Consider the following 25939-nt stretch of genomic DNA (forward strand, 5'->3'; position numbering starts at 1 on the left):
CAAACAGTAGATCTTGGGTGTGGGACGCCGCCACAAGGCGGAAGCGAAAATGAAAGGCATTCAGTCGTGTCTCTTTGCGACCCCAACGACTGTAGCCCCACCAGGCTCCTCTGTCCATGGGAATTCTCTAGGCAAGAATACCGGAGTGGGTTACCATGCCCTCCTCCAGGGCAATCTTCCTAACCCAGGGATCGAACCCAGATTTCCCGCATCGCGAGCGGAGTCTTCATGTTCTGAGCCACCGCTGAAGCCAAGCGGAAGGCGAAGAGGAAGTCCGCCGCGAAGCCCCGCCCCACCCCCCCACCCCCGCGCAGGCGCCCAGGGCACGCAGCGGCGGGGGCGGGGGCGGGGCCGCGCACGCGCCCAGGGCTGGGCCTCCCCGCCGCGGAGGCAGCGGAGGTGAGTGGCGCGGCCTAGCGGCCTGGCGGGAACGCGAGGGGACGTGTGCGGCCGCGCGCCGGTCACCTCACCGGCGTCTCCCGCTGCCCTGGCCGGGCCTGGGCTCCTCCGCGGAGGACTAGGGGGTTCTGAAGGGAGTGGCGGGCGCCTTGGAGCCAGGCCGCGGAACTTGCGCCCGGCTCGTTCCCGCGCTGCGCGGCGCTGCGGGCCCGGGAGCCGTCCGAGGGCCGGTCGGCTGACTGGACAGAACCGAGGGGGAAAAGTCAGTGAACTTGACGGCAGGGCGGCAGACACGACGCGAACTGAAACGCAAAGAGAGTGACAGCAGAGGTTCCGAGAACCGCGGGGACACTACCCGAGCTCAGCGTACTTGCGGTTGAGATGTCCGTGGGAGACGAGAGAGAAGGGGGCTGAAGAAGAAATCCATGAAGTGATAATGGTTAAGGATTTTCCTAGACTACGGATCAAACTGCTTAATGCAGCACAAGCAGGATAAGTAGGTTTAAAAGAGGTGAGGGTGGCGGGGAAGTAGATATATATTCAAACCGCTGAAAGCCGAAGGTGAAGAGAGAAACTTCAGGGCAGCCAGAGGGAAGTCCCCTAGGTGGAGACACGAGGGAGACCCTCCAGGCGGCTGGAAGGCCAGGAACGAGGCCGGGAGGTGGGAGAGCGCAGGGAACGCGTGGAGGATGCCGGACCGCAGCGCAGCCTGCTGTATGGACAGTGGACGGCGGAGTCTTTGGGAAAAGATAGTTCCTGAATTAAAGAGGCCTCACATGCCCAGGAAGGTTTGAAACACCACTCAGAGCCTTGAGTTTTGTAAAATCCTGTTGAATTCTCTCATGCTTACAGTTTATGCGTCTCCTGAAATGATGGTGCCGTTTCTTCCTGTATTGTTACTCTCCTGAGTTGCATTCACTAGTTTTCGAATGTTGAACCAGGTTTGCATTCCCGGGTGGAGTCCAGTCTGCACTGATGCTCTAGGCTTCTTATGTATTATTGGATTCAGTTTGCTAATATTGTGCTGAAGAATTTTGTTTGTGAAGGATATTGCTCCGTTGTGTTGTTCCGTGGCTTCAGTTCAGTTCGGTCTCTCAGTCGTGTCCGACTCTGCGACCCCATGAAATGCAGCATGCCAGGCCTCCCTGTCCATTACCAACTCCCGGAGTTCACTTAGTCGTGTCCAATTCTTTGTGACCCCATGGACTGCAGCACGCCAGGCTTCCCTGACCTTCACTATCTCTGGGAGTTTGCTCAAACTCATGTCTGTTGAGTCGGTGGTGCCATCCAACGATTTCATCTTCTGTCACCCCCTTCTCCTCCTGCCCTCAATTTTCCCCAGCATCAGGGTCTTTTCCAGGGAGTTGGCTCTTCACATCAGGTGGCTAAAGTATTGGATCTTCAGCTTCAGCATCAGTCCTTCCAGTGGACATTCAGGGTTGATTTCCTTTTGGATTGACTGGTTTGATCTCCTTGCAGTCCAAGGGATTCTCAACAGTCTTCTCCAGCACCACAATTTGAACGCATCAGTTCTTTGGCGCTTAGCCTTCTTTATGGTCCAACTCTCACATCCCTACATGACTACTGGAAAGGCCATAGCTTTGACTATACGGACCTTTGTCAGCAAAGTGACGTCTCTGCTTTTTAATACACTGTCTAGGTTTGTCATAGCTTTGTAGTTTTCCTGTAATTAGTTCAGTTCAGTCTCTGAGTTGGGTCTGACTCTTTGCAACCCTTGGACTGCTGCACACCAGCCTTCCCAGTCCATCACCAACTCCTGGAACTTGCTCAAGCTCATGTCCATTGAGTCAGTGATGCCGTCCAACCATCTCATCTTCTGTTTTCCCCTTCTCCTCCTGCCTGCAATCTTTCCCAGCATCAGGGTCTTTTCCAAGGAGTCAGTTCTTCTCATGAGGTGGCCAAAATATTGGAATTTCAGCCTCAGCATCACTCCTTCCAATGAATATTCAGGACTGATTTCCTTTAGGATGGACTGGTTGGATCCCCTTGCAGTCCCGGGGACTCTCAAGAGTCTTCTCCAACACCATAGTTCAAAAGCATCAATTCTTTGGTGCTCAGCGTTCTTTATAGTCCAACTCACATCCATACATGACCACTGGAAAAACCATAGCTTTGACTAGATGGACCTTTGTCAGCAAAGTAATGTCTCTGCTTTTTAATATGCTGTCTAGATTGGTCATAACTTTTCTTCCCAGGAGCGAGCATCTTTTAATTTCATGGCTGCAGTTACCTTCTGCAGTGATTTTGGAGCCCAAGAAAATAAAGGCTGTCACTGTTTCCATTGTTTCCCCATCTATTTGCTATGAAGTGATAGGACTGGATGCCATGACCTTAATTTTTTGAATGTTGAGTTTTAAGGCAGCTTTTTCACTCTCCTCTTTCACCTTCATCAGGAGGCTCTTCAGTTCCTCTTGACTGTCTGCCATAAGGGTGGTGTCATCTGTGTATCTGAGGTTATTGACATTTCTCCCGACAATCTTGATTCCACCTGTGCTTCATCCAGCCCGCATTTCACCTGATATACTCTGCATAAAAGTTACATATATGCAGTACACAGCCTTGACGTACTCCTTTCCCAATTTGGAGCTAGTCGTTGTTCCCTGTCTGGTTCTAACTGTTGGCTTCTTGACCTGCATATAGATTTCTCAGGAGGCACGTGAGATGCTGTGGTATTACCATCTTTTGAAGAATTTTCCACAGTTGTGATCCACACAGTCAAAGGCTTTGGCATAATCAATAAAGCAGAAGTAGATATTTTTCTGGAATTCTCTTGCTTTTTCTGTGATCCAATGGATGTTAGCAATTTGATCTCTGGTTCTTCTGCCTTTTCTAAATCCAGCTTGAACATCTGGAAGTTCATAGTTCACGTACTGTTGGAAGTCTGGTTTGGAGAATTTTGAGCATTACTTTAGTAGTGTGTGAGATGAGTGCAGTTGTGTGGTAGTTTGAATAGTCTTTGGCATCGCCCATCTTTGGGATTGGAGTGAAAACTGACCTTTTCCAATCCTGTGACCACTGCTGAGTTTTCCAAATTTCTTGGTATATTGAGTGCAGCACTTTCACAGCATCATCTTTAAGGTTTTGAAATAGCTCAGCTGGAATTCCATCACCTCCACTAGCTTTGTTCGTAGTGATGCTTCCTAAGGCCCGCTTGACTTCAAATTACAGAATGTCTGGCTCTAGGTGAGTGATCACACCATTGTGATTATCTGGGTCATGAAGATGTTTTTTGTATAGTTCTTCTGTGTATTCTTGCCGCCTCTTCTTAATATCTTCTGCTTCTGTTAGGTCCCTACCATTTCTGTCCTTTATTGTGCCCATCTTTGCATGAAACATTCCCTTGGCGTCTCTAATTTTTTGAAGAGCTCTCTAGTCTTTCCAGTTGATGCTGTCAGGTATCAGTTAACCAATTATCAGCTAATAGTCTAGTCCAGTTAATGGTATCAAGGTAATTCTGGAAGTTTTGGTAGTTCATGTGATACTAGCCTCAGAATTTCTTTGCAAGTACTCCTTTCTCTGTATTCTTTTTTCCTATGGTTGATTTATTTGCGTTTGGTTGTGCTGGGTCTTTGCCGCGAGCGGGCCTTCTCTGGTTGCGGGGCGCAGGGGCTGCTCTCTGGTTGTGGTGTGCGGGCTTCTCGCTGCGGTGGTTTTCTTACCGCAGAGCACAAGCTCTGTGGTGCATGGGCTTCAACAGTTGCGGCTCCCATGCTCTTGGATGCATGGGCTTAGTTGCTCCTCCACATGGGGCATCTTCCTGGTATCAGGGATCCATCCTTTGTATCCTGCATTGGTGGGTGGATTCCATACCACTGAGCCACCAGGAAAGCCACCCTGCTCTGTATTCTGAACGTTTCTGTAGGTTGGTGTTACTCGTGTAAATGCTTGACAATTTGCTGGTAAAGCCATCTGGGCATGAAGTTTTGCTGGTGCTCTATTTCATTTTAAAGTAAAATTTAAAATTACAGATTCACTTTTCTTAATAAATATAGGTCTTTTCAGGTTTTCCATTTTGAGTCACTTTTGGTAATTGGTGTTTTTTTTCAAGAAATGTGTCTATTTTATCTAAACTGTCAAGTTCATTGGGTAAAAAGGTCACTGCATTTCCTTATTATCCTTTTGATGTCTGTAGTCTTAGTGATGTCCCCTATTTTGTTCCTCATTATGGTAATTTTTATCATTTTTCTGTTTTTCTTGATCAGTCTAACTAGAGGTTATCAACTTTATTGACGTTTTGAAGTAACCAGTTTTGGTTTTATTGATTTTTTTCCTATTGTTTGTCCATTTTCTATTTCCTTGATTTCTATTCTTTATCATTTTCTTTTTTCTGTGTATTTTGGGTTTAATTTGCCTTTTTGTAGCTTCTTAAGGTAGAAAGTTAGATGACTTATTTTAAATCTTCATTTCCAGTTTAGGCATTTAAAGCTGTGAATTTCTCTAAAATCAGCTTAAACTGCATTGTGTATACTTTGGTATTTTAGTTTTCATTTAGTTCAAGCTATTTTCTAATTTCTCTTGGGATTTCTTCTGTGAATCATGATTTATGCAGAAATATATCATTTAATTTCCAAATATTCGGGGATTTTCCATGTATCTCTTTGTTACTGATTTTAATTGACTTATTTAGGGGTTAGAGAAGGTACTTTATGGTTTCAGGCTTTTAAAGTTTGAGGCTCATTTTTTGGCCTAGCCTATAGTCTTATCTTGGCGGTTACCTCATGTACACTTGACGAGAACGTGTGACCTTGAGCGGGTCTTGCAGTTGCCCTGACTGGAGACTCCTGGTGTGTATGGTGCCCATCTTCTCTGTGGGGAAGAAGCAGGCAGTGGGGAACTTTAAGATGTGCGTGGTTCTTGGTTCTGTAGGTGATGTGCCCCATCTCTTGGCCTTGCAGATGGCGTGTGAGACGGAGCGAACCCCCCTGGGTGTGTTCAAGTGCCAGCTCTGTGCCTTAACAGCTCCATACAGCTACCAGGGGCGGCAGCCCCCTGACAGCCAGTCTGTCGTGTGAGTACCAGGGTCCCAGCCCAGGAGCCTTGCCAGAGCTCGCTGGCCTGAATCTGACACAGAGCTTGTGTGTTGTGTCTGGGCCCACCCTGCCCAGGCTCTGGGTGCTTGAGGTGTGAGCCACACCTGATGGGTTCAAGGGCCATCTGGCTCTTCTGGAACCTCCCAGTCCCTCCCTCCATGTTCGGCCTTGGGTGGACTTTCCTGCCCGCAGCTCCTGTTCTGGTGGGAGTGAGCCCTGAGGGCCAGCATCTGCCCAGGGAAGGCCTGCAATAGAGCCAATGGGTCCCAGGCCTTGATTCTTGACCTTTAGCTCATCCTTCATCAGACGCCACCTTGTGAGGATCTGACCAGTCCATTACATGGGACGGGTGCTGGGGGCCAGGCCTCTTCCCTCTGGCCACGGGGATCCTGGGGGTGTTGCCTCAGGACTCTCTTGGTCTCCTTTCTGACGTGCACTGGAGGCCAGCAGGGCACCCATCGGCAGCCTCCACGTGCTCCCTGCGTGGAAGCCGTTTGGGAGTGGGCATCATCCTGGGGGCGGGGAGAGGACTCGTGCCTGCCCCCAGCCCCATCCGGTTGAGTCAGGTGGGGTCTGGGGTGGAGTTGCCGCAGCACTTCTCTGGGCCGAGGAGGAGCGGCGCTCTCTCGGAGGCTGTCGCGGAGCCTGGAGCAGGTCTCGTTTCAGTCCCAGCCTGGCCCCTTTGCTCCTCTCTGCTACTACTCGGTGGCACTGGGGGCCCAGCCCCTCCCTCGATGCGCGGCCCCGGGGGGCGGCCCCCAGGAGGTCCGTGCAGCTGCCGAGTTCCTATCAGCAGAGGTCGGGCCTTTCCGCCCCCTCTTCCTGTCCTGCAGCCTCCTGGAGGAGAGCTACGTGATGAGGGACCCCTTCACCCCTGACAAGGGCAGATTCCTGGTCGTCGGCTCGAGGTGCAGCATGTGCGGCAGGCTGGTGTGTGTGGGCCCGGTGGGTAAGCCGCGCGCGCCTGGGGCCGCCTCCTCTCTCCACCCCGTGGCTGGGACCTCACGAGTGCTCTCGGGAGAGGTGACCCTCGTGCCTTTCCCAGGGGCAGTGTGAGCGGCAGCCTTTCCTGGCCTTGGTGTCCCTGGGCCCCCTCACGGTCACTTGGCGGGGGCAGCTGCTCTGCCTCATCATGGGTGGGTCCCTGCAGCCAACAGAGGGCTCGGGGACAGGCAGGCTGGGGTCAGTTTGAGGGTCTCAGTGGGGGTTGAGGAGAGAGATTCTTGGAGGCTCTGCACTGCCCCCCTCCCCACCCCTTAGCCCCTAATCGCCTCCCCTCCCCCACTAAGTGCAGCTGGCATTGTGCTCTTCCCTCCATGGGACCGTGGCCGCCTTTCTAATCGTCCCAGGGCCCTTCCAGAGGAAGGGGCATGCTTTCCGGAGCGTTTGTTGTGTGCCAGACCCTGTGCTTGGGGCTTGTGTTGCCAGCAACGCCTTCTTCAGTCCTACCCCAGCCCTAGTTAGGCAGAGCGGTGCCGCACCCATTTTACAGGTGAGGAGACTGAGGTTTGGAGAGGTGGCGTTGGCCCAGTTCACTGGGCTAGCTGAGCCTGTTGTGTGAAAGCCCGAGGACGGATGGAAGTGCAGCTGTGTAGACCCTTACCCCGAGTGACTCTGCAGCCCAAGCATCCCTGAGTATTCTGGCTGGGGGCCGAGGGCCAGCAGCGGAGGGGCAGGGGGGCTGTGTCACAGAGCAGATTGGGACAGCCAGTCTCCATCCATCAGAAGTCAAGGTGATGAGACTGGCAGGTGGGAGGAAGCCTCAGCTCAGGCAAAGGCCCAGAGGGAGCCACACTACTGTGGGGCCGTGTGAGAAAACAGGCAGCTGGCGCCGCTGAGGCCCTGTGTGGACCGGAAGCAGCTGGAGTTGGGAGTGGGGCCAGGCGGGGGAAAGCCAGGACTGTCGCCCTGGGAGTTCGGGCCGCACTTGGTGCCAGAGGGGACAGGGCCCCGTGTGGCGTCAGATCTCCACGGTTGTCTTGGTTGAGGCACAGCCTAAGCTCCTGGAAGGAAGGGACCCCGATACACGGGACAGATGAGACAAACAGAGCCTGGCCCAGGTGGCGCTGGCTGGCGGGGCACAGCTGTGGTCCTCAGCACAGGACCCGTCGGGTGCCCTTTGGAAGTTGCAGCTCCCACCATCACATCTACATCCCCACTGGTGGGAAGGGACAGGAGCGCACACACCTGTTCCTTCAGAGAGCACGACCAGGAGGTGGCATGCAGCTGTGGTGATGCCGCTGAGCAGACTCAGCCTCGTGGCCACCCCTGGCTGCAGGGCGGCTGGGAGGCAGGTCCGGGCCCTGTGCCGGATGGGCATCAGTGCAGTGTTAGTGGATGCCACGGTCGCCACGGTACGTGGAGGAGCAGTTCTGGCCTGCCCGGACCAGCCACTCGGCCGTGGCCTCCACCTCTGTGGGCTGTCCTTCCCGTCCCTGGCTGCTCCCAGCACCGGTGTCACCAAGCCCCTGCCCCACCGCCGTGATAGCCGGGAGAGGGAGGGACCTCGGGTTTCCAGCCCGTTGGGCCTGGCTTGTGCTCATCCTCAGCCCACGGTGGAGTCCCGCCCTGCAGAAGCCAGGCTGCGCCGTCTCTCCTGGCCGCCTTCGCGGGTCTCACCCAACCGGGCCCATGGCCTGCGGGCTCCGGCCCTGGCTCTTTTGCCCCCATTGCCCTCCTGGAGGCCCACCGGCTCTTCTCTTAGATGAGGACCACCCTCCTGGAGGTGGGCAGCCAGGCCCCTGCGCTCCCCTCTCCCTTTTGCTATCTGGCTCTGGCCACACCCCCCAGCTCCTCTCTGCTGCTGTGTATCTGGGGCCCTTGCCTCGCCCCCCTGCCCTGCCTGCAGTGAAGGGCTGCCCTCTGGGAGATGCTGCACTGGGCTTCTTGTGGCACTCAGCACTCCCTGCCCTTCTTTCAGGAATGCAGTCTATTCTACTCCAAGAGATTTTGCCTCCCCTGTGTCCAGGACAACGTGGATGCTTTCCCTCAGGAAATTCAGCAAGACTTGGAGAAAAGAAAAGTCCCCTTCACGAGGCCTGCCAGCCAGCGCAGTTCTCAACCATGAGTGCAGTCGGGTACCAGGTCCGCAGCGGTGCTCACCCAGGGCTTGTGGCCATGCGGGCTTCCGTGGCCCAGGTCAGAGACGGGGCCGAGATGGAGCCGCTGTGCCAGCCTTCTTTCTGGGCCACTGGGAGCCGTGTCTGCAGCCCGGGGGGGCTGGGGTCTGCCTGCAGCAACACCAGGGTCAGGAGCCGGCAGAGACGGCGCCCACAGGCACACCCCAGACGCCCGCGCTCAGGGACTGCAGCCCCCCACCCGCACAGCCCCCACCTTAGCAGCTGGTGAGACGCTGATGTGGGCTCGCCGTGTGCCCCCAGTCCTTAGAGGGTAGAACTGCTCCGTCCAATTCTGTAATTTCTGCAGGGCCCGCACACACTGCCTGGGGGTGATAGAGACATGTCTGATGAGGGGACCAATAAAGAGCTTTTACTGACCAATGTTGGTGCTGGGTTTTGTCTTCTGGGGCCGCACTGTCCCAGGTCCACTCTGTTACCGGACCCTGACAGGCAGAGACGACCTCAGGCTTGGGTTCAGGGCAGACCCTATAGTTGGTACTTGTTTTTCCAGACAAGCAGTTCATCTCACAGCATCACTCAAAACTCCCCAAATAATTTTTAAAAATAGTTTATTTTTTAAAACCATTAAGGCAATACTGTACCCTGAAATTAACTCTTTACATTCATCAGTCTTACAGTAGGACATTCCAAACATATAAGTTCCCATCAATTCAGGATAGAAATTAATATACATGATCAGTTCAATCTCCTAAAGGGAAAATGAATAAGATCCTTTTTTTTTTTAATTAACGTTATTTTATAGCCATTTTCTAATTGCCGGGCACGACCACCAGGAAAGTGACCAAGGAGATCCCACTCGTCCTCTGCATACCCCAGCTTCCCTGACCCCAGGTGCCCCACCGATCACACCCAGGGGGCTGAGCCACAGAGGTCATTTAGAGCCTACCCAGAAGAGCTCGGCTTTGGAATTGCTCTGTTTAGTATGAAATACAAGGGGTCTGTCAGCCCCTAAATGCTTTGAGAGCATTAAGGCACCAAGAACAGTAATGGACCAACACAGACCAAGGAATCGCGCTTAGTCCTGGCTTTGGAAACCGCATGGCTCTGCCGCATGTCTGGCAAAGGCTTCCTCTATGCCCTGTGTGCCCCAGGCACAGACACGCGTCAGGAAGAGGCCCGCCTGGGTTTGGAACAGGTTGCCTGGGAGATTCACGGGATCTGTGGCTTCCGCTGGAGGCTGCCAGAGGAGCAGCCGGTGAGAGTCCCTGTCTCAGCATCTCTCAGATTGCAGAGCTCTTTGGTAACAATCCCCAGGTAGTAATTCCCTGAAGAGCAGACAGCTGCTTACTACATAGGAGAAGTTCCGGGTCTCCAGCGGGACCGACCCTGCTTGCGTGAAATTGGTGGCTTCTAACCTGGGTCTGCCTTGCTGATAGATAGACAGGCTTGCCTGTGCTGCTCATGTGTGAAAGACGAAGAGAACAGATTTACAGGGAAATAAATTCCAGATGGCTCAGGAGAGAAGGAAAGCTCAGACGTGTGTGTGCGTGCGTGCGTGCGTGCGTGCGTGTGTGTGTGTGTGTGTGTGTGTGGTGTCTGGGGAGGGGCGGGCCTGTGTGCGCATGCGGGTGTATTTCTCTTGTGACGTTTCAGCTTTTTTTGTGTTTCCAGCAGGTCCAAGAGCCAAGCTACTAAACAGTATACATCAGTTCACACTGATTTCAGAAGGATCCCACTGTTTGTTGTTAGATACATGATTGTTGGTTAGTAAAATATTAGGATTTAAAAAACTCAAATCACAGTATTTAAGATATAGCTATTAACATAGTTCCTTTTACCATACAGTGTAGAAAAAAAAAGTGATTCTCAAATACAAATACTGTGACTGCAGGACAGTGAGTGGCATCATCTCACGTGAGGTACGTTGTTCTTTAGGCCTGAAACAAGGACCAGACCCTCCACGCCTTTAAGAAGAAACTTCCCCAAAGCGAATGATTTTTCTTGGAAAAGATCAGCTACTCGTCTCCAGGGCTTCTCAGCCCGTGGCCCCCACCTTCTGTCCCAGGAGGCAGGGCTGGTGGTGGGGTCTTGTCTGCACTCCGGCTGGCACGATGCAATGCTACACTGGTCACGCCGCTGGGGGTGGCAGTGGTGGGGGGAGGCAAGAGAGGAGGCAGCTGCTGTGTTACCTTCTCTGGGGGAAACAGGGAAGCTGTTCACATTTGACCCAAACTAGCAAACACATTTTCAAATGAAAAAACCTGACCCAGGTCTCAGTTTGCTGTTTTGCAATGTGAAAAAATTGGTATTTCTTCAATTTTTGTTTTTTTCCAAATAATGCATTTAACAGCCACAGGGCCCCCGAGGTCCTTGATGTTATGAGTTGCTCAGTCGAGATGTGACCTTGGCGTGGATGCAGTGTGGTCCGTTCTGTGCAGAGGATCCCAGAAGCATGTGGCTGCGTGTCTTCCAGCTGAACCACATCATGTGGCCCCCTCTTCCCCAGGGGGGTTATACTTCTCCCGCCTCACCGAAATTCTGAGAAGCAGACAGTCTAGATCTGAGGAGTCTGGGCGCCTCAAGCCAGGAAAAGGCGTGTGGAAGTGAGCCTCGGGCAGCGGCCTCTCTGTTCTAATAAGTGGGCCGCACCCATAGCAGCCCACTCTACGGGAATACAGTAGGAATCTGCCACACCCCACACAAACAGCATCATGGAAAGTGTTATTTAGCTCTTCAAATGAATTTGAAGACGCGTGGTCTTTTTTTCCCTTAGAGCACTTCCAGTACCACACGTTAATTCGTCCGGCAGTTCCCAGAGGAGTAGGAGGGCCTCCTGTATCCCAGTCAGACCGAGCTGCTGCCCTTGTTTTCACTCTAGTGTGTGTCCCTGGCTGAGGCTTGATGACCATTTTCCTAATTGTGCTAAAAAATGGTGCCTAAAAATAGATGTAAATCTCAGCCAACACTCAGACCTCAACCTTTGGAGCCTAATCTCGGATCTTCCTAGAGAGAAGTTCCCCAGAGGAAAGTGTGCCCCCGGTAAAGTCCTAGCCCTGGGAAGGGGGCGCATGCGCAGGTGGTGGGGCGCAGTCGGCAGCACGCGGCCGGCTGGTTGGCATTCCCCACCAGCCCTCAGGGAGATTTCACGCGGGCCTCAGTCCGCTCCTCCCAGCGGGGCTGTCCGCAGAGCCTCCCTGCCGCAGGCGGGCCGTGCCTTCTGGAGAGCTAAGGCAGGAGTCCCCTTAGCTGACCACTCCAGGCAGAGATTTCATTGCCGAGAATCTGTCATCCCAGAGGAGCCCCATAAGCCTGCTTGGACCAAGACTTAAGAACAAATGCAGATATAGTCCAGTGCCTGCAGCAACAGCGCCGTGAAAACCCTCCCTGGACACCTCTTGATAGTTCAGCCCTCAGTTAGTGGCAGCAGTCTAGTTTGTGACATCTAGGGACAGTGCAGTTTCCTTGCCTCTCTTGAATCGACATGGCTGTTGTGAACTTAAAGAGCAAGCGACCCCTCCGGGAACATGTGCAGCCAGGGGACCAGACTCAACCACAGGGACCACTTTGAAGCACCCTCACCTGCCTTAAATGCAGGGGCGGGAGAGTGGAAGCAAGCCACCCCCGGGGCCCAATCCGCACGTCCAGGCAGTCCTTCCGAGCCCGGTGTTTCCACTCGAAGGTGGGATGACACAGTCCGACCCCCTCGAGGGTCTGAGGCCTGGAGGTGGCACCAGAGCCTGCGCTGACGGCGCAGGTGGGGAGCCAGGAGCACCTGCATGTCTTCCTCGCAGGACCCGCGTTTTGGAAGCCGTGCGGGTTGAAGAGGCACTTTGAGGTGACTGGTTTTCCAGGGTCCCTGGAAGCCCCTACTGAAGGCCAGGCCAGTGGCCAAGTTGGTCTTAGCTGGAAGTACCTGACTCCCTGGTTGAAACAATGGACTTATATTTAAACAGGACTTTTTAAGACATTCCAGAGACGAGTGTGGTCATTGGGTCAAGACAAAAAAAGCCCTCTGTCGTGCATCTGGCCGCGAGCCATCAAAATGCGCCTGGTGTCACGGTGGCTTGGAAGGAGCCAGGCACAGAGGGGCTCAGGTGCGACGGGGGCGGAGGCCGCGCTGACGAAGGCTTGCACAGAGACGCCTCTCTGCCCTCGCCTGCAGAATCTCCCTCTGAGCAGGATCCCCCTTGGCCAGCAGGTGAAGAGGGAGGCCCTGCGTGGGCCAGTCACCTGGGCCCTCGGCAGCAAAGGTGCGGAGTCCTAACCCCTGGGCCACCGGGGAATTTCCAAGGCTCCCTTTAAACGATAAAATTTCCTTTAAAAATCCACATAGGCTTCCGTGTCTCAGGGTGCACACAGCAGAGGTGGGCACACAGTCTCTGAGCCCTGCTCACAGATGGTCTGACTAGGAACGCCCCGAAGGCCCTAGTGCTCCATGGACCTTAGATTTGACAGAGGCTCCTGACGGCCCTATCGACGTGGCTGTCCAGCTGCAGATTTGGGGAAACAGTAGCTGCTCAATTAATAGCTTTCTCATCATCAATCATCCAACCAAGGGCCCTACCTGTGCCTGGAGCTTCTGCTCAGATTGTAGGCTGCTGCGTTCTGTGCTCTTAAATTGGAAGGAAGGGCTCACTTTAACAGGGCCGACTCTCAGGCGTTCTGGAATTCTTTCCCTTCGATTCACAGTCACTGTTGACGCCTGTGTGTGTATCCTCTTTGGGAAGATGCTTTGAGCCCCTCTCCCCAGAGAGCTGTGTAGAGGTCACAGGGTTCCCGGGGGCCAGGCGGACAGCGGGCAGGGCTATCGTCAAACTGCTCCTCTGACACTGGACATCAGGGAGGCAGCATCCGCGCGTGCAGCCCTCAGACTTCTCGCAGTGTGGCGGGGGCAGAAGTGAGCCCGTGGAACCCCCAACCAGAAATGCCCAGGAGGCAGAGAGGAGGGCCACTGGGCGGCAGCAGAGCGGCCCGGAGGAGCCCCATGGTCCACCTGTCCAGACAAAAGCCGCCAGTAGTCTGTGGCCTCTGGGGAGTCTGGCACTTGGTGGTAAGTGAGGGAACGAAGAACCAGGTTTTAACAGTGGCTTAAGAGCAGATCAAGGTGGTGAAAAGGGGTCCCGCCATGACCTGCACCCAGCACCGTGGGCGGCTGGCTCTCCACTCGTCATCTGAGGTTTCTGGAACCTGCTTCCACTGGACCTTGCGCTGATGTCTGCTAAAGCCTCACAAGCAAGAAGTGTGCTCCTTCAGTAGCTCCTGTGTGAAGCACTACCATCTACTAAACTGGCGAATAACCCGTCCGTCATCTGACTATCAGTGCTCGGAGAAGTCTTGGATTGTGTGACCCCAGACGTTCTGAGTGGCAATGAGTGGCTCTGTTATTTCAAGTGAATTTCTTCCTATTAACAAGTGAACAATGTCAGGTTGCTTTCAGGCCAAGGTCCTCTGTGGCTTCACCACGGGCTTCCCTGGTGGTCTGGCTGGACCCCAAGAGGACCAGACGCTCGCTGACACCGCGGATGCAGTTAGCCTGTTCAGTGGCAAGCGTGAGCTGGGAATTGTTTCAGATAGGTCCCATGAGAATCTAAACAGAACCTGCAGGTCTTCCGAAAGCCTGAGTCTTGAGCCTCGCTTTCCAAAGCCGTGTCTATGTGACTAGACCCGAAAACACTAGAGCGAGAGGCGGCACACGCACAGGATCCAGCCCGTGACCCCAAGACCTCGCACGAGCCACAGGCCTCCAGGCTCGTCAGCCCAGGGAGTTCCCATCTTAGGAAAGAACGGGGACACGGGTGCACCTGTGACTAAGAGCTTACCTCCTTTCTGACTTAGGGTGACCCCTGACTGGCGTCAGTTCTAAAGCGGAAATGCTGTCATTTGTCTCCAGCAGGCCCTTTGATTGCATCTTAAAACAATTAAAAGATAAAAGCATCACCGAATGTGTAATGTGTACAAAGATGTCCTAATTGTGAGGCTTGGCTTTTTTTTAAGCTGAAGTCTCAGTTTTTTGTATGATAATGCTGATCTTGGTGGAGAAGGAAATGGCAACCCACTCCAGTATTCTTGCCTGGAGAATCCCAGGGATGGGGGAGCCTGGTGGGCTGCCATCTATGGGGTCGCATAGAGTTGGACACGACTGAAGCAACTTAGCAGCAGTAGCAGCAGCTGATCTTGGAGACTTTTTCAAATTCAGTCCTAGCCATTCTTTAACAGCAGATAATAATGACCTTATAGGACCAAATGTCCTAAAGACAGAGGGGGGAGGGTCATTAAGGATCGAAAGTGCTGCCGGCCCAGGAGGCGTCCAGGGGCTGAACCGGCTGGGGGGTGGGGAGGCACTCTGACAGCTCTCTGACGGACAGTTAATCCAAGTGGTGGACAGGACCATGTGCTCTAGACAAGAACCATAATACACAGCGTCTCCAAACTGGACTGAGGTTGGAAACTCGACTTTAAGGCTGAATCAGACCTTGTAGATTTTGGTAAAACCACCTTATATATGTAGCTGGAAAAGGAGACAACTCTTGAAATCCTTGCAAAAACCACCTGACCTGTTGTGAATCCTGAGACGAAATGAAACCATTTCATCCCCCTACCCTGCCCCACCCTGGCCCACTCTCCAGGCGAGACCCCCGGCCCCACCCCCACGCTATACAGTCACAGGTGCTTTGTCCTCTCCACCCTAGGGAGCAGCTGCCACCAACAGGGGTTAAAAAGAAACAAAGCTGCATATTTAGAAAAGCAACACAGAAAAAGACCAAGGAGCTGCCTTGACAGAGGGGGCCTGGAGCAAGATTTATAAATAACTTGTCAGTTTGCCCCTGGAGACGCGACCCTGGCCCCCAAACAGCTCGGCTCGGTAGATTCAGATTTGATAGGGAGTCGAGCCGAGAGGAATGGGAAGTGGACCACACTTCAGTCCCTGTTCTTCCTGCTGACCGCAGGTGCTAGCTTAACACAGGGAGGGGATCGAGTCCAGAGGGGCCTCGAGACACGGCTTTCTGGAATCTTCTACACGCGCCTGGGAACAGGCTTTTCCACATACTACTTACAGCCACAAAACAGCAAACTGAACCGAAACAGCCGATGCATTTCAACAAGCTTATTGAAATCATTCTTTGACATTCTAAATCCTGTGATTCAAAAATAGCACGTTGTCTTTCTTAGAATTCAGGAAACAGAACCAAAGTCTTCCAAATAAATATTTCGCTGCTCTTAAAATACTTTGGAGACATCTATGTTTACAGGATTATAAAAATTAAAAAGTGCTGATTAGTTTTCAAAATTATAAAAGAGCACAACAGTCAAAAAGCGGTAAAAAGGGAAGACAGACCACGTATTCTGAGGTTAATTCACTGGTAAATTCCTAACACGATATAAAGAAATCTGCATTGATTCACATCAGGCACATTAAAAATCAGACCGCTGAACACCATTACCCCTCATTTCCCAAGTCCTGATTAGTAGCTGCTTCTCACCAGCATCTCAAGACTCTGCACTGCTCTCAGAAGTGGTTACAAAAAAGAAACGTGGAGTAGCCTTCCGGTTACCTAGGCAGTATACCTCCCGTTGTTCCAAGGTTTCCATGGTGGATATTTGTGCAAAGCTGCGTTGCTCCTGTCTCTCTGTAGTGCCGCCGCCTCTAAAAACCCGAGAGAAGCCTCTTTTCCGCGCTCGCGTCTGGATCGTCAGTACATGTCCCTGTAGATCTCCTGCAGCAGCGGGTGCAGGGCGGCGTCCGACTCCGTCTTCTTGATCACCTGCACCAGCTGTGCGTGCTCTGTGACCAGCTGCCGCAGGTCTGCCATCTTTTGCAGGAGTTTTGGGAAGAGGAAGACGTCGTCAGGATGGTTGTTCTGTAGGTGGAGTTTGAGCACGTGCACAATACCCTCCTGCATTTTCTCAATGTGTCCTACATTTAGGAGGCCAGGCCGATCTACCCTCAGGAGAGAGGAGAGAGGTGTGAGTGGGGTAACCGCACGGTAACGCCAAGGAACAGTCTTCAAGTCTGAGAAACCAAACATCCTGACTGGACCCTGCCTTTCTTACCCAAAGCTCAGCTGCCTTTACACACGGTCCACTTGCGTAGAAGACAGAGCTACATTTTCCCCAAATCGCTGGGCCTGGGACAGACAGGAGGAATGCTGCTACTGCTAAGTCGCTTCAGTCGTGTCCGACTCTGTGCGACCCCAGAGACGGCAGCCCACCAGGCTCCCCCGTCCCTGGGATTCTCCAGGCAAGAACACTGGAGTGGGTTGCCATTTCCTTCTCCAATGCATGAAAGTGAAAAGTGAAAGTGAAGTCGCTCAGTCATGTCTGACTCTTAGCGACCCCACGGACTGCAGCCCACCAGGCTCCTCCGTCCATGGGATTTTCCAGGCAAGAGTACTGGAGTGGGGTGCCATTGCCTTCTCCGGACAGGAGGAATACTCGTTCCTAAGTATTTCTTTTCTTTTTTAAAATGTATTTTATTTATTTGGTTGTACCAGGTCGTGCCTGCAGCTCATGGGATCTTCCATCTTCACTGGGACATGTGGGATCTAGTTCCCTGATCTGGGATCGATCGTGGGCCCTCTCCACTGGCCTCGAGGAGCCTTAGCTGCTGGACCACAAAGGAAGTCCCTCTCAGTATTTCTGTGACCTTAAAACCACTGGCTACCTTACAGGGTGGCTGCTTCATCTAGAGTTTATCTGATGACCACCTGTCAGGGGGAAACTCCCACAACATTAGGAGTAGCAGCTATACACACAACCTACTTGTGCCTAATATGGAAAACAATACCCTTCTTCCTACATCTTCTTAGGTACTCCGTTTCAACAACATTTAAGGAGTGTGATCATGCTCCACATAGGTTTAATGTGGTATAGAGCACCGTTACAGGTACCTTCTGAGTGTGTGAGTGTGTGTGCTCAGTCGCGTCCAACTCTTTGCAACCCCATGGACTGTAGCCCGCCAGGCTCCTCTGTCCATGGGATTTCCCAGGCAAGATTACTGGAGTGGGTTACCATTTCCTTCCCCAGGGGGTGTTCCTGACCTAGGGCTTGAACCCGTGTCTCATGTTTCTTGCATTAGCAGGCAAATTCTTTACCACTGTGCCATCTGAGAAGCCCACCTTCTAATATAAATCAGACAAAAAGTAGGTGGAGCCAGAAAGGAATGAGGGGATGGATACAGGCTGGAGAGGGGGCTGAGGACACCTGGAGAGGGGACGTGTGAGGCTTGGACCAGGAAAAGTGGGGTGGACACCAGGTGACCTCCCCAGGTTGGCTCAGACACGGGGACCAGGCACCGGGGACAGCTCAGACCATGCATCCTTCCCTTGATCCAGAAAGATCAGCCCCCGCCATGCATACTCAACAGGCAGTGCTCTCTTTAGAATCCCACACATCACTATGATTTTCAGAAGTGTTGCTCACAATGTGGACTTATCATTTTTTTGGAGGGGGGTGGATTGTAAAATAAATATTAGGTTTTTAAAGAGAGAAGTTTTAAAAGAGTAATAAGTGAATCCCACTTCATAATTGTAGCCCCATCATACAGATTTCATATATGTCTCACCAGATATTTTTCTGATCTGATTATAATTTCTTTTATAAAACTGTGGTCACACTACTTATATAAACAGTCGTGCATCACTTTCCCCACCACACTGCCTCTTGAGCATGCAAAGGACGGTGGCAGATTACATACGGTTGCCTTGCCACTCAGTGCATTTTACCTCCACTGACTGTGCCCAGCTAGATGGCCAGAGGGACAGACCTCATCCAGCTCCGTGTCTGGAGTTGGGGCCACTGCGGCCAGCCTCAATTCTGCGAGTGAGGGACTCACGGGGGCACTACAGCTTCAGGCAGCAGTGGCCCCGTGGCTCTCCCTTGTGGCTGGGTTGGGTCAGCCGAGTACAGTAGAGGGATGACCTTCTTAGACCCAGGACAGGGCTATTTAAAGGAACGTAAGGCTGAGCCAAAAATCTGCAGAGCCAGCTCCCCATACAGAGGCCCAGGTTTTCCTTCACTGGAATCCATTTCCTCTGGCAAAGCATACTGTGCAGTCATACCTGTTAGCTAACTGCTTATGTTTTTCATTATGAAATTGCATAAGTACACCAATACAGACAGCAACTGGACTAACATCCGTGTGGCACTTTATAGAATACTGTCTGCAACGTGGATACAAGATTATGATAACAGTTATAACACGGTCATCCCACAGTATCTGTGCAGATTGTTCCAGGACCCCTTGAGAGTCCCTTGGACTGCTAGGATTTCCAACCAGTCCATCCTAAAGGAGATCAGTCCTGGATGTTCATTGGAAGGACTGATGTTGAAGCTGAAACTCCAATACTTTGGCCACCTGAAGCAAAGAGCTGACTCATTTGAAAAGACCCTGATGCTGGGAAAGATTGAGGGCGGGAGGAGGAGGGGACAACAGAGGATGAGATGGTTGGATGGCATTACTGACTCAATGGACATGAGTTTGAGCAAGCTCCGGGAGTTGGTGATGGACAGGGCGGCCTGGCGTGCTGCGGTTCATGGGGTCGCAAAGAGTCGGACACGACTGAGAGACTGAACTGAACTGAAACACCCAAAGCCACGAAAGCTCAAGCCCCTGACACAAAATGGCATGTAACCCGTGCACATCCTCCCAAACATATTGCATCACCTCTAGATCACCTGTAATGCCTCAGGCAGCGTGAACAGTATACGAACAGTTGCCAGTGTGTGGCAAATTGAAGTTTTGTTTTTTGGAACCTTCTGGAATTTTTTTTTCTGCATGTTTTCCATCCACGGTTGACTCTGCAGGTGCAGATGAGTATGGAGGGCTGACTGAATATGATGGTGTTATTATAACACATATACATTGTAATATTACTACAATTATATCTGATATATAATAGTGGGTATGATGTAATGAAAGTGAAAGTCACTTAGTCGTGTCCGACTCCTTACGACCCCATGGACTCTACAGTCCATGGAATTCTCCAGGCCAGAATACTGGAGTGGGTAGCCTTTTCCTTCTCCAGGGGATCTTCCCAACCCAGGGATAAAACCCAGGTCTCCCACATTGCAGGCGGATTCTTTACCAGCTGAGCCACAAGGGAAGCCCATGATAAGAAGAAATATCACTAAATATTAATTATTAATGATCCCTAATATATTTTGTTGTTTAGTCGCTCAGTCACGCCCGACTCTTTGCAACCCCGTGGACTGTAGCCCGCCAGGCTCCTCTGTCCATAGGATTTTCCAGGCAAGAATACTGGAGTGGGTTGCCATTTCCTTCTCCAGGGATCTTCCCAACCGAGGGATCAAACCTGCATCTCCTGCATTGACAAATGGATTCTTCACAGCTGAGCCACCAGGAAAATGCCACCTGATATATTTTATTACTTCCTGACCCAGGGATCAAACCCAGGTCTCCTGCATTGCCGGCGGACTCTTTGCTGTCTGAGCCACCAAGAAAGCCCTGATATATTACATCCTGTTATAAATAAAATATGTATTTCTGTAGTTACAAATGGGACATATCACTACTTTACAAATGTGCTGTTGTCTTGTCACTCAACCACTCGGTCATGCCCAGCTCTTCTGTGACCCCATGAACTGTAGCCCAAGAGGCTCCTCTGGGTTGCCATTTCCTTCTCTGTGGGACCTTCCTGACCCAGGGATTGAACCCACATCTCCTGTTTGGTAGGTGGATAATGTGTTTTATATAAAGTAACATGAAGACACTGCCATACATAAAATAATCAACAGAGACCTCCTGTGCGGCACAGGGGACTTTTATTCTGTAACCACCTAAATGGGAAAGTAATCTGAAAAAGAACAGACGTACGTGTATACACCTGAAACTAACAACACTGTAAGCCAATTATACTCCACTATAAAATAAGAATTGTTAAAAATAAAAAGTTAAAGCTCTGAAACTGGAAAAATTACCTTTGCTACAATATGATCCGACACAGATCTCATTCTCACTGAATCCTGGTCAGTGTCACTGTGGGAGTTCGGACGCCCTCCCCACCTGCCCCCAGCGGTGGCTCCATGCCACTCACATCGGATTTACCGCTGCTGGGTTCTCGAGACAGGAGGCCGTAAGTGCCCTGGCACCGATGCAAAATCAGCAACTTACCTCCACAGCAAATGATAGCAGCCACAAAGAGGGAAATATCACTGTCGTCTAGCTCCAGTGCATTGAACTTCATTGCAAAGTCGAACTTGGGTTCCATGATATCACAGAATGGTTTTCTTAGGCTTTTAAGGAATTCACGGGTTATGAAGCCATTCCCGTAGGCTACCAACATCCCATCTTTATTCATCACAGAAGACAGCATGGCAAATATGGCTTCGTAAACTCCATACTTCAGCAGAGTGACTTGGTCATTCAAGTCCAAGTTTGCAAACCCAGGGATGGACTTGGCAAACTCCGTGAGCTCGGTGACGGTCTCCACGGACGTGCACTGGCAGCAGTGGAAAATGCGGACTTCCGCCTCCTTGTTCTGGATGCCGTTGGCCACCAGCTTGGCCACCAGCGTCTTCTCGGCCATACACAGCGTCTCCATGTCGTGGATGACGAAAGGCTGGAAGCAAAGACACTGGAATAAGTTGGATGACTGGTGACAAGCTGTCTTCTTAATTATCATGAAACTGATGGGTAGTCACTGTAGTTCAGCCGCCTGAGAATCAAAGTATGTACAAAACACAGTCTCCATCCTTAAACCACCTCAAAATTAGCTGGGGATAAAAAGACATTTAACAGAGGACAATATACATCAGAAAGATAGTCAGCGTCATCGCCTGGAACTGGGGGGGATTTCATTGCTAAGGAAGTGAAGGACTTCCCTGGCGGTCCAGTGGTTAGGATTCCATGATTCCACTGCTTTGGGCGCGGGTTCGATCCCTGGTCAGGGAACTAAGATCCTGCATGCCTTGCAGCACAGCCAACAGCAACAAAGCAAAGTACTGATTTTGGCAATAAAGCTCACAAGAAAGAGAATACTAGCAAACCACTCTAAATGTTTGATAATTTTCTCTGGACTCCCAAATACTACTGCAATAGCCAATCATTACAATAATTCTTTTTTTTCTATAAACAATGGTGGTGGTGGTTTAGTTGCTAAGTTGTGCCCTACCCTTGCGACCCCATGGACTGTAGCCCACCAGGCTCCTCTGTCCATGGGATTCTCCAGGCAAGAATACTGGAGTGGGTTGCCATTTCCTTCTCCAGGGGATCTTCCCACCCAGGAATCGAACCCAGGTCTCCTACATTGCTGGGAGATTCTTTACCGACTTCGCTACAAAGGAAGCCCTGAGCTACAAGGGCTTCAGGCCCTGAGCTATAAACAATAATGGTTCATTTATTTCAGAGACTCTAAAAAAAACCAAATCCTAGTCTTTATTTTGGCAAAGTCACATTTAAATCAATGAAAAGTGATAAAACAAATGAAATGATCATAGTCACTGATCATTGGGGAATATGTTCTATTTTAACTATGAACTTTTGGTAAGTTGGGATTTCCTGGTGGTTCAGACAGTAAAGAATCTGCCTGCAATGCAGGAAACCCAGGTTTGATCCCTGGATCAGGAAGATCCCCTGGAGAGGGAAATGGCAACCCACTCCAGTATTCTTGCCTGTAAAATCCCACGGATGGAGGAACCTGGTGGGCTACAGTCCATAGAGTTGCAAAGAGTTGGACACGACTGAGCGACTTCACTTTCACTTGGTAAATTATTCGTTACATGCCTGCGTACTAAGTGGATTCAGTCGTACCCAACTCTTTGCGACCCCATGGACCATAGCCCCGCCAGGCTCCTCTTGTCCATGGGATTCTCTAGGCAAGAATACTGGAGTGGGTTGCCATGCCCTCCTCCAGGGATATTATTCATACAGTAATTCTTAGTTTTTCCATTTTATGAACGTTAGGGATAACCATCCTTATCCAACACTATTGAATGAATAAATTTCGCATGTAAATAAATGTAACTCAGAAAGTTGGCTATCTGTGTAGAAGTGAATGAACAAGCACTGTTAAACCCTTGCTCTCTAGGGATAAACCGGAAAGCCTCACAGGACCCCCTTTCCTGGTGCAGGAGACTGAAATCTCCCCACCACTGCTCCACATTCTGAGACAGTCTCCACAAGCTCCAAATGCTTGCGGCAGCTCCCTAAACGTGGCCTTACCATGTGCATCTAGACCCACCGGTCCTATCATTTTAGAAAGATCTAGGGGCTTCCCCGGTGGCTCAGATGGTAAAGAATCTGCCTTGAATACGGGACACCCGGGTTCGATCCCTGGGCTGGGAAGATCCTCTGGAAAAGGGAATGGCAACTCACTCCACTGTTCTTGCCTGGAAAATCCTGTGGGCAGAGGAGCCTGGCGGGCTACAGTCCAAGGGGTTACAAAGAGTCGGCCACGACTGAGCGGCTAACACAGTGGAGGACAGACGAGATGGTGGGTCATGGACCTGGAGCAGTGTGCTCAGAAGAGATTGTGTCTCTGGTGGGTCTTGGGAAAACGGGCACAGAAAACACTGCAGCTGAAATGTGGCCCGACCTTCATGCGGAGCAGGAGAAATGGCAGCCTCCGAGGGAGCTCGCTGGCTCTTCTGCAGGCCGGTGAGGAAGCAGGCTGAGGCGTTAGGTTCAGTCCCCGCTGGACAAGCACTGAGTGGACGAGCAGCCCAGTGATTTTAAGAACCACTCTGCAAGTGGGCAGATCGCATCACTGACAGAGCCTCCGGGCCCCACGGCATGACGCGTGCCCTGTCTGGGCTCACGAGCATCGGGATGAGCCACTTGCAGGGCACCTGTGGGGTGTCCCTGGCACAAAGGCGGAGGTGCTGGGGTAATCTGACGCACTGTCTTTGAAATGTCTAAACAGCATTCGCAAGATAGTCTTGGACCAAAAAAAAAAAAAAAGGATCTGATTTCGCATCTGAGGCAAGAAAATATTTTTTAAATTATCTGTGTAGGACTGCAAACATCCTGAATACAAAACTTAAAGCCAAATTTCTAGCAATCTCCAGTTTGATGGAGAAAGACTAAAACCATCTTTTCCCAAAGACTTTAAAAGCAGGCCAGGTTGACCATTTTGGGGGAAAGTTTGGGGGCAGTTTCTATGAAGTTGGAGCTCAGATTTAAAGTGGACTAGAGAAATATTTTTAAAGAATAGATGGCAGTGTTGCCTCAATTGCAGAAAATACAATATAAGGCCACCTCGACTTTATGCAGATCACTGACTTTTTAAAAGCACATTCAGCAGAAATAAAAATGTTCAATGAATTTTTTTTAAATGAGTTTTGTTAAAAAAAAAAAAAAAAAAAAAAAAAATGAAGTTAGGTCCTGCCAGCGTCTTTAACATAATGAGTGTACACTGTCCATCTTTAAGAATACTGAGTGTACACTGTCCATCTTTAAGAATACTGAGTGTACACTGTCCATCTTTAAGAATACTGAGTGTACACTGTCCATCTTTAAGAATACTGAGTGTACACTGTCCATCTTTAAGAATGGGGTTAGGGACTTCGCTGGTGGTCCAGCGGTTAAGGCTTTGCCATGCAGGGGACGCCAGTTCAATCCCTGGTCGGGGAACTAAGATCCCACATCCCACGCCACTAAGCCCAAACTAGAGAGTCTGTGAGTCACAACGAAAGATCTCACGTCTCAACTAAGACCCGATGCAGCCAAATACATATTTTTTTAAAACAGAAATCACCTGCTAAAAAAATTTATTAAAAAAAAAAAAGAACTGTTTGACTGCAGAATGCCTATTATTATTATTGGTAAGACATTTCATAGGACTAGCACAGACTGGCTACATAATTTTCAGGGCCCAGTGCAACATGCCAGTCACTTACTCAGAAGCAATTAAGACTTTCAAGACAGTGACAGAGAGCATGAAACCCCAGCACAGGGCCCGCTAAGTGGGGGGCGGTGTGAGACAGGACACACAGCCAGGACGCCAGCCCTGGACTGGTTTTACGTGAAACATTCTCTCATAAACGAAGACTTCGATCGTAACGAGTATTTCATTTTTATAAAATTATCAGTTGGGTTTTAGAAGGCAGGCCTCATTAACAGGCAAAATTAGAAACCATTTGGATTCAAAACAAGTGCGAACATTTAAAACCATGTTTATTACAGCCAAAGAGAAATTGTAGAGTAAGACCCTTGAAAGTTTGCCAAACTTTATTGAGAACTATTCTCCATTAGACTATTTTAGAAGTCCTGGAAGCTTTCATTTAACTTTGGAATGTGCCTTTTCTACTCAAGCTTGAATATGAATATATCTGATGTTACAGGTGGTCATTTCAAATCAATGAAAGTGAAAGTGAAGTCGCTCAGTCGTGTCCGACTCTTAGCGACCCCATGGACTGCAGCCTACCAGGCTCCTCCATCCGTGGGATTTTCCAGGCAACAGTACTGGAGTGGGGTACCACTGATGCTACAGGTGGTCCTTTCAAATCAATGTAGCACATCATAAAAGTTTAAACAGCATAAGGCAGAAAGCTGCCCACTTTCCCCTCAGAACTGTGCAGGCATGCATGCTAAGTCCCTTCAGTCATGTCTGACTCTTTGCAATCCTGTGGAGTTTAGCCCGCCAGGCTCCTCTGTCCAAGGAATTCTCCAGGCTAGAATACTGGAGTGGGCTGCCATGCCCTCCTCCAGGAGACCTTCCTGACCCAGGGATCAAACCCTGGTCTCTTTAGGTCTCCTGTATGGGCAGGTGGCTTCTTTACCACTACTGCCATCTGGGAAGCACCCACCCCGAATCGCTCTGGGCCAAATCCAGAAGGCTCCCCTCACTGATCCATTGCTTTTTTTCCCCTCACACCTGAAGTGTTCTATGTGTGTCAATGATGTTCCTTATAAGAGTTCATTTCCGAAACACATTCAAAAAGCATTTTCTGTGAAAACTTAGGCAGCACTATCTTTTAGGAGAAATTTAATTGTGAGTTATTTGGCAGAATCGCTTTGGATGACATTATCTAATAAGCTCTTGATGAGGTTTTACTACACGTTTCTCGATATAAAACAGTGTGTTCTTCAGCCTACTGACAACTGAAGTTATAGGTATAATATTTCAGTGTAGCACAGCAGGCCAGACCCCAGGGTGTGGTGGCAGGGGGTGTCAGCAAGGTCCACCGTGCCTGGGCAGCTCTACCTCTGTCTGAGCACAGATGGAGTAGCAGAGCCTGTGGCCCCGAGCTGGATGCCCCAAGCTCTGGCATGCCCTGGGCAGGCCAGGGAGACAGGGGAAGGGCCATGTCTCCATGTATATGGGGCATGGGCGGGAGGTGAGCCCACCTGGGAGCACACAGGGTCATCAAAGGCAGTGACTGTCCCCTGGACACTCCCTTTCAAATTGGTACCTGTGATGCTGCAATTTGGAGGTGGGGGCAGAAGCGGGC

At 50.9% G+C, this 25939-nt stretch overlaps 2 protein-coding genes across 7 annotated transcripts in view; one reads left to right on the plus strand and one right to left on the minus strand.

Moving 5' to 3' along the window:
- The first annotated feature begins 328 nt into the window (after window positions 1–328).
- On the plus strand, window positions 329–8950 carry CDPF1 (cysteine rich DPF motif domain containing 1). Of its 4 annotated transcripts, none has more exons than XM_070371439.1 (4): window positions 329–399; window positions 5316–5428; window positions 6284–6395; window positions 8371–8950. In XM_070371439.1, exons 2-4 carry the CDS (start codon window positions 5316–5318, stop codon window positions 8515–8517), a joined length of 372 nt encoding a protein of 123 aa, XP_070227540.1. In that variant the 5' UTR covers window positions 329–399; the 3' UTR covers window positions 8518–8950. The 4 variants fall into 4 exon arrangements, with proteins under 4 accessions (XP_070227540.1, XP_070227541.1, XP_005896413.1 ...); XM_070371440.1 differs by lacking the exon at window positions 329–399 and adding an exon at window positions 406–910; XM_005896351.2 differs by lacking the exon at window positions 329–399 and adding an exon at window positions 406–895.
- A 171-nt stretch (window positions 8951–9121) lies between these two features.
- PPARA (peroxisome proliferator activated receptor alpha) overlaps window positions 9122–25939 on the minus strand; it is a 73736-nt gene continuing 56918 nt past the window's right edge. For all 3 annotated transcript variants that reach the window (XM_070371434.1, XM_070371435.1, XM_070371436.1), the window contains 2 exons: window positions 20661–21108; window positions 9122–16469 (listed from right to left, as the gene is read on the minus strand). In XM_070371434.1, coding sequence (XP_070227535.1) covers window positions 16222–16469; window positions 20661–21108 — 696 coding nt within the window. In that variant the 3' untranslated portion in view covers window positions 9122–16221. The remainder of the gene's footprint in view (window positions 16470–20660; window positions 21109–25939) is intronic.

This window comes from Bos mutus, chromosome 5 (genome assembly GCF_027580195.1).
Source record: "Bos mutus isolate GX-2022 chromosome 5, NWIPB_WYAK_1.1, whole genome shotgun sequence".
NCBI lineage: Eukaryota > Metazoa > Chordata > Mammalia > Artiodactyla > Bovidae > Bos > Bos mutus.

What these genes read in the sequence shown, in the direction of transcription:
- CDPF1 (XM_070371438.1), top strand. Translation starts at nt 1,089, where the DNA reads ATGCCGGACCGCAGCGCAGCCTGCTGTATGGACAGTGGACGGCGGAGT. An exon ending in CCTGACAGCCAGTCTGTCGT is followed by an intron (nt 5,429 to 6,283) that starts GTGAGTACCAGG and finishes CCTGTCCTGCAG; the next exon opens with CCTCCTGGAGGAGAGCTACG. An exon ending in GGCTGGTGTGTGTGGGCCCG is followed by an intron (nt 6,396 to 8,370) that starts GTGGGTAAGCCG and finishes CCCTTCTTTCAG; the next exon opens with GAATGCAGTCTATTCTACTC.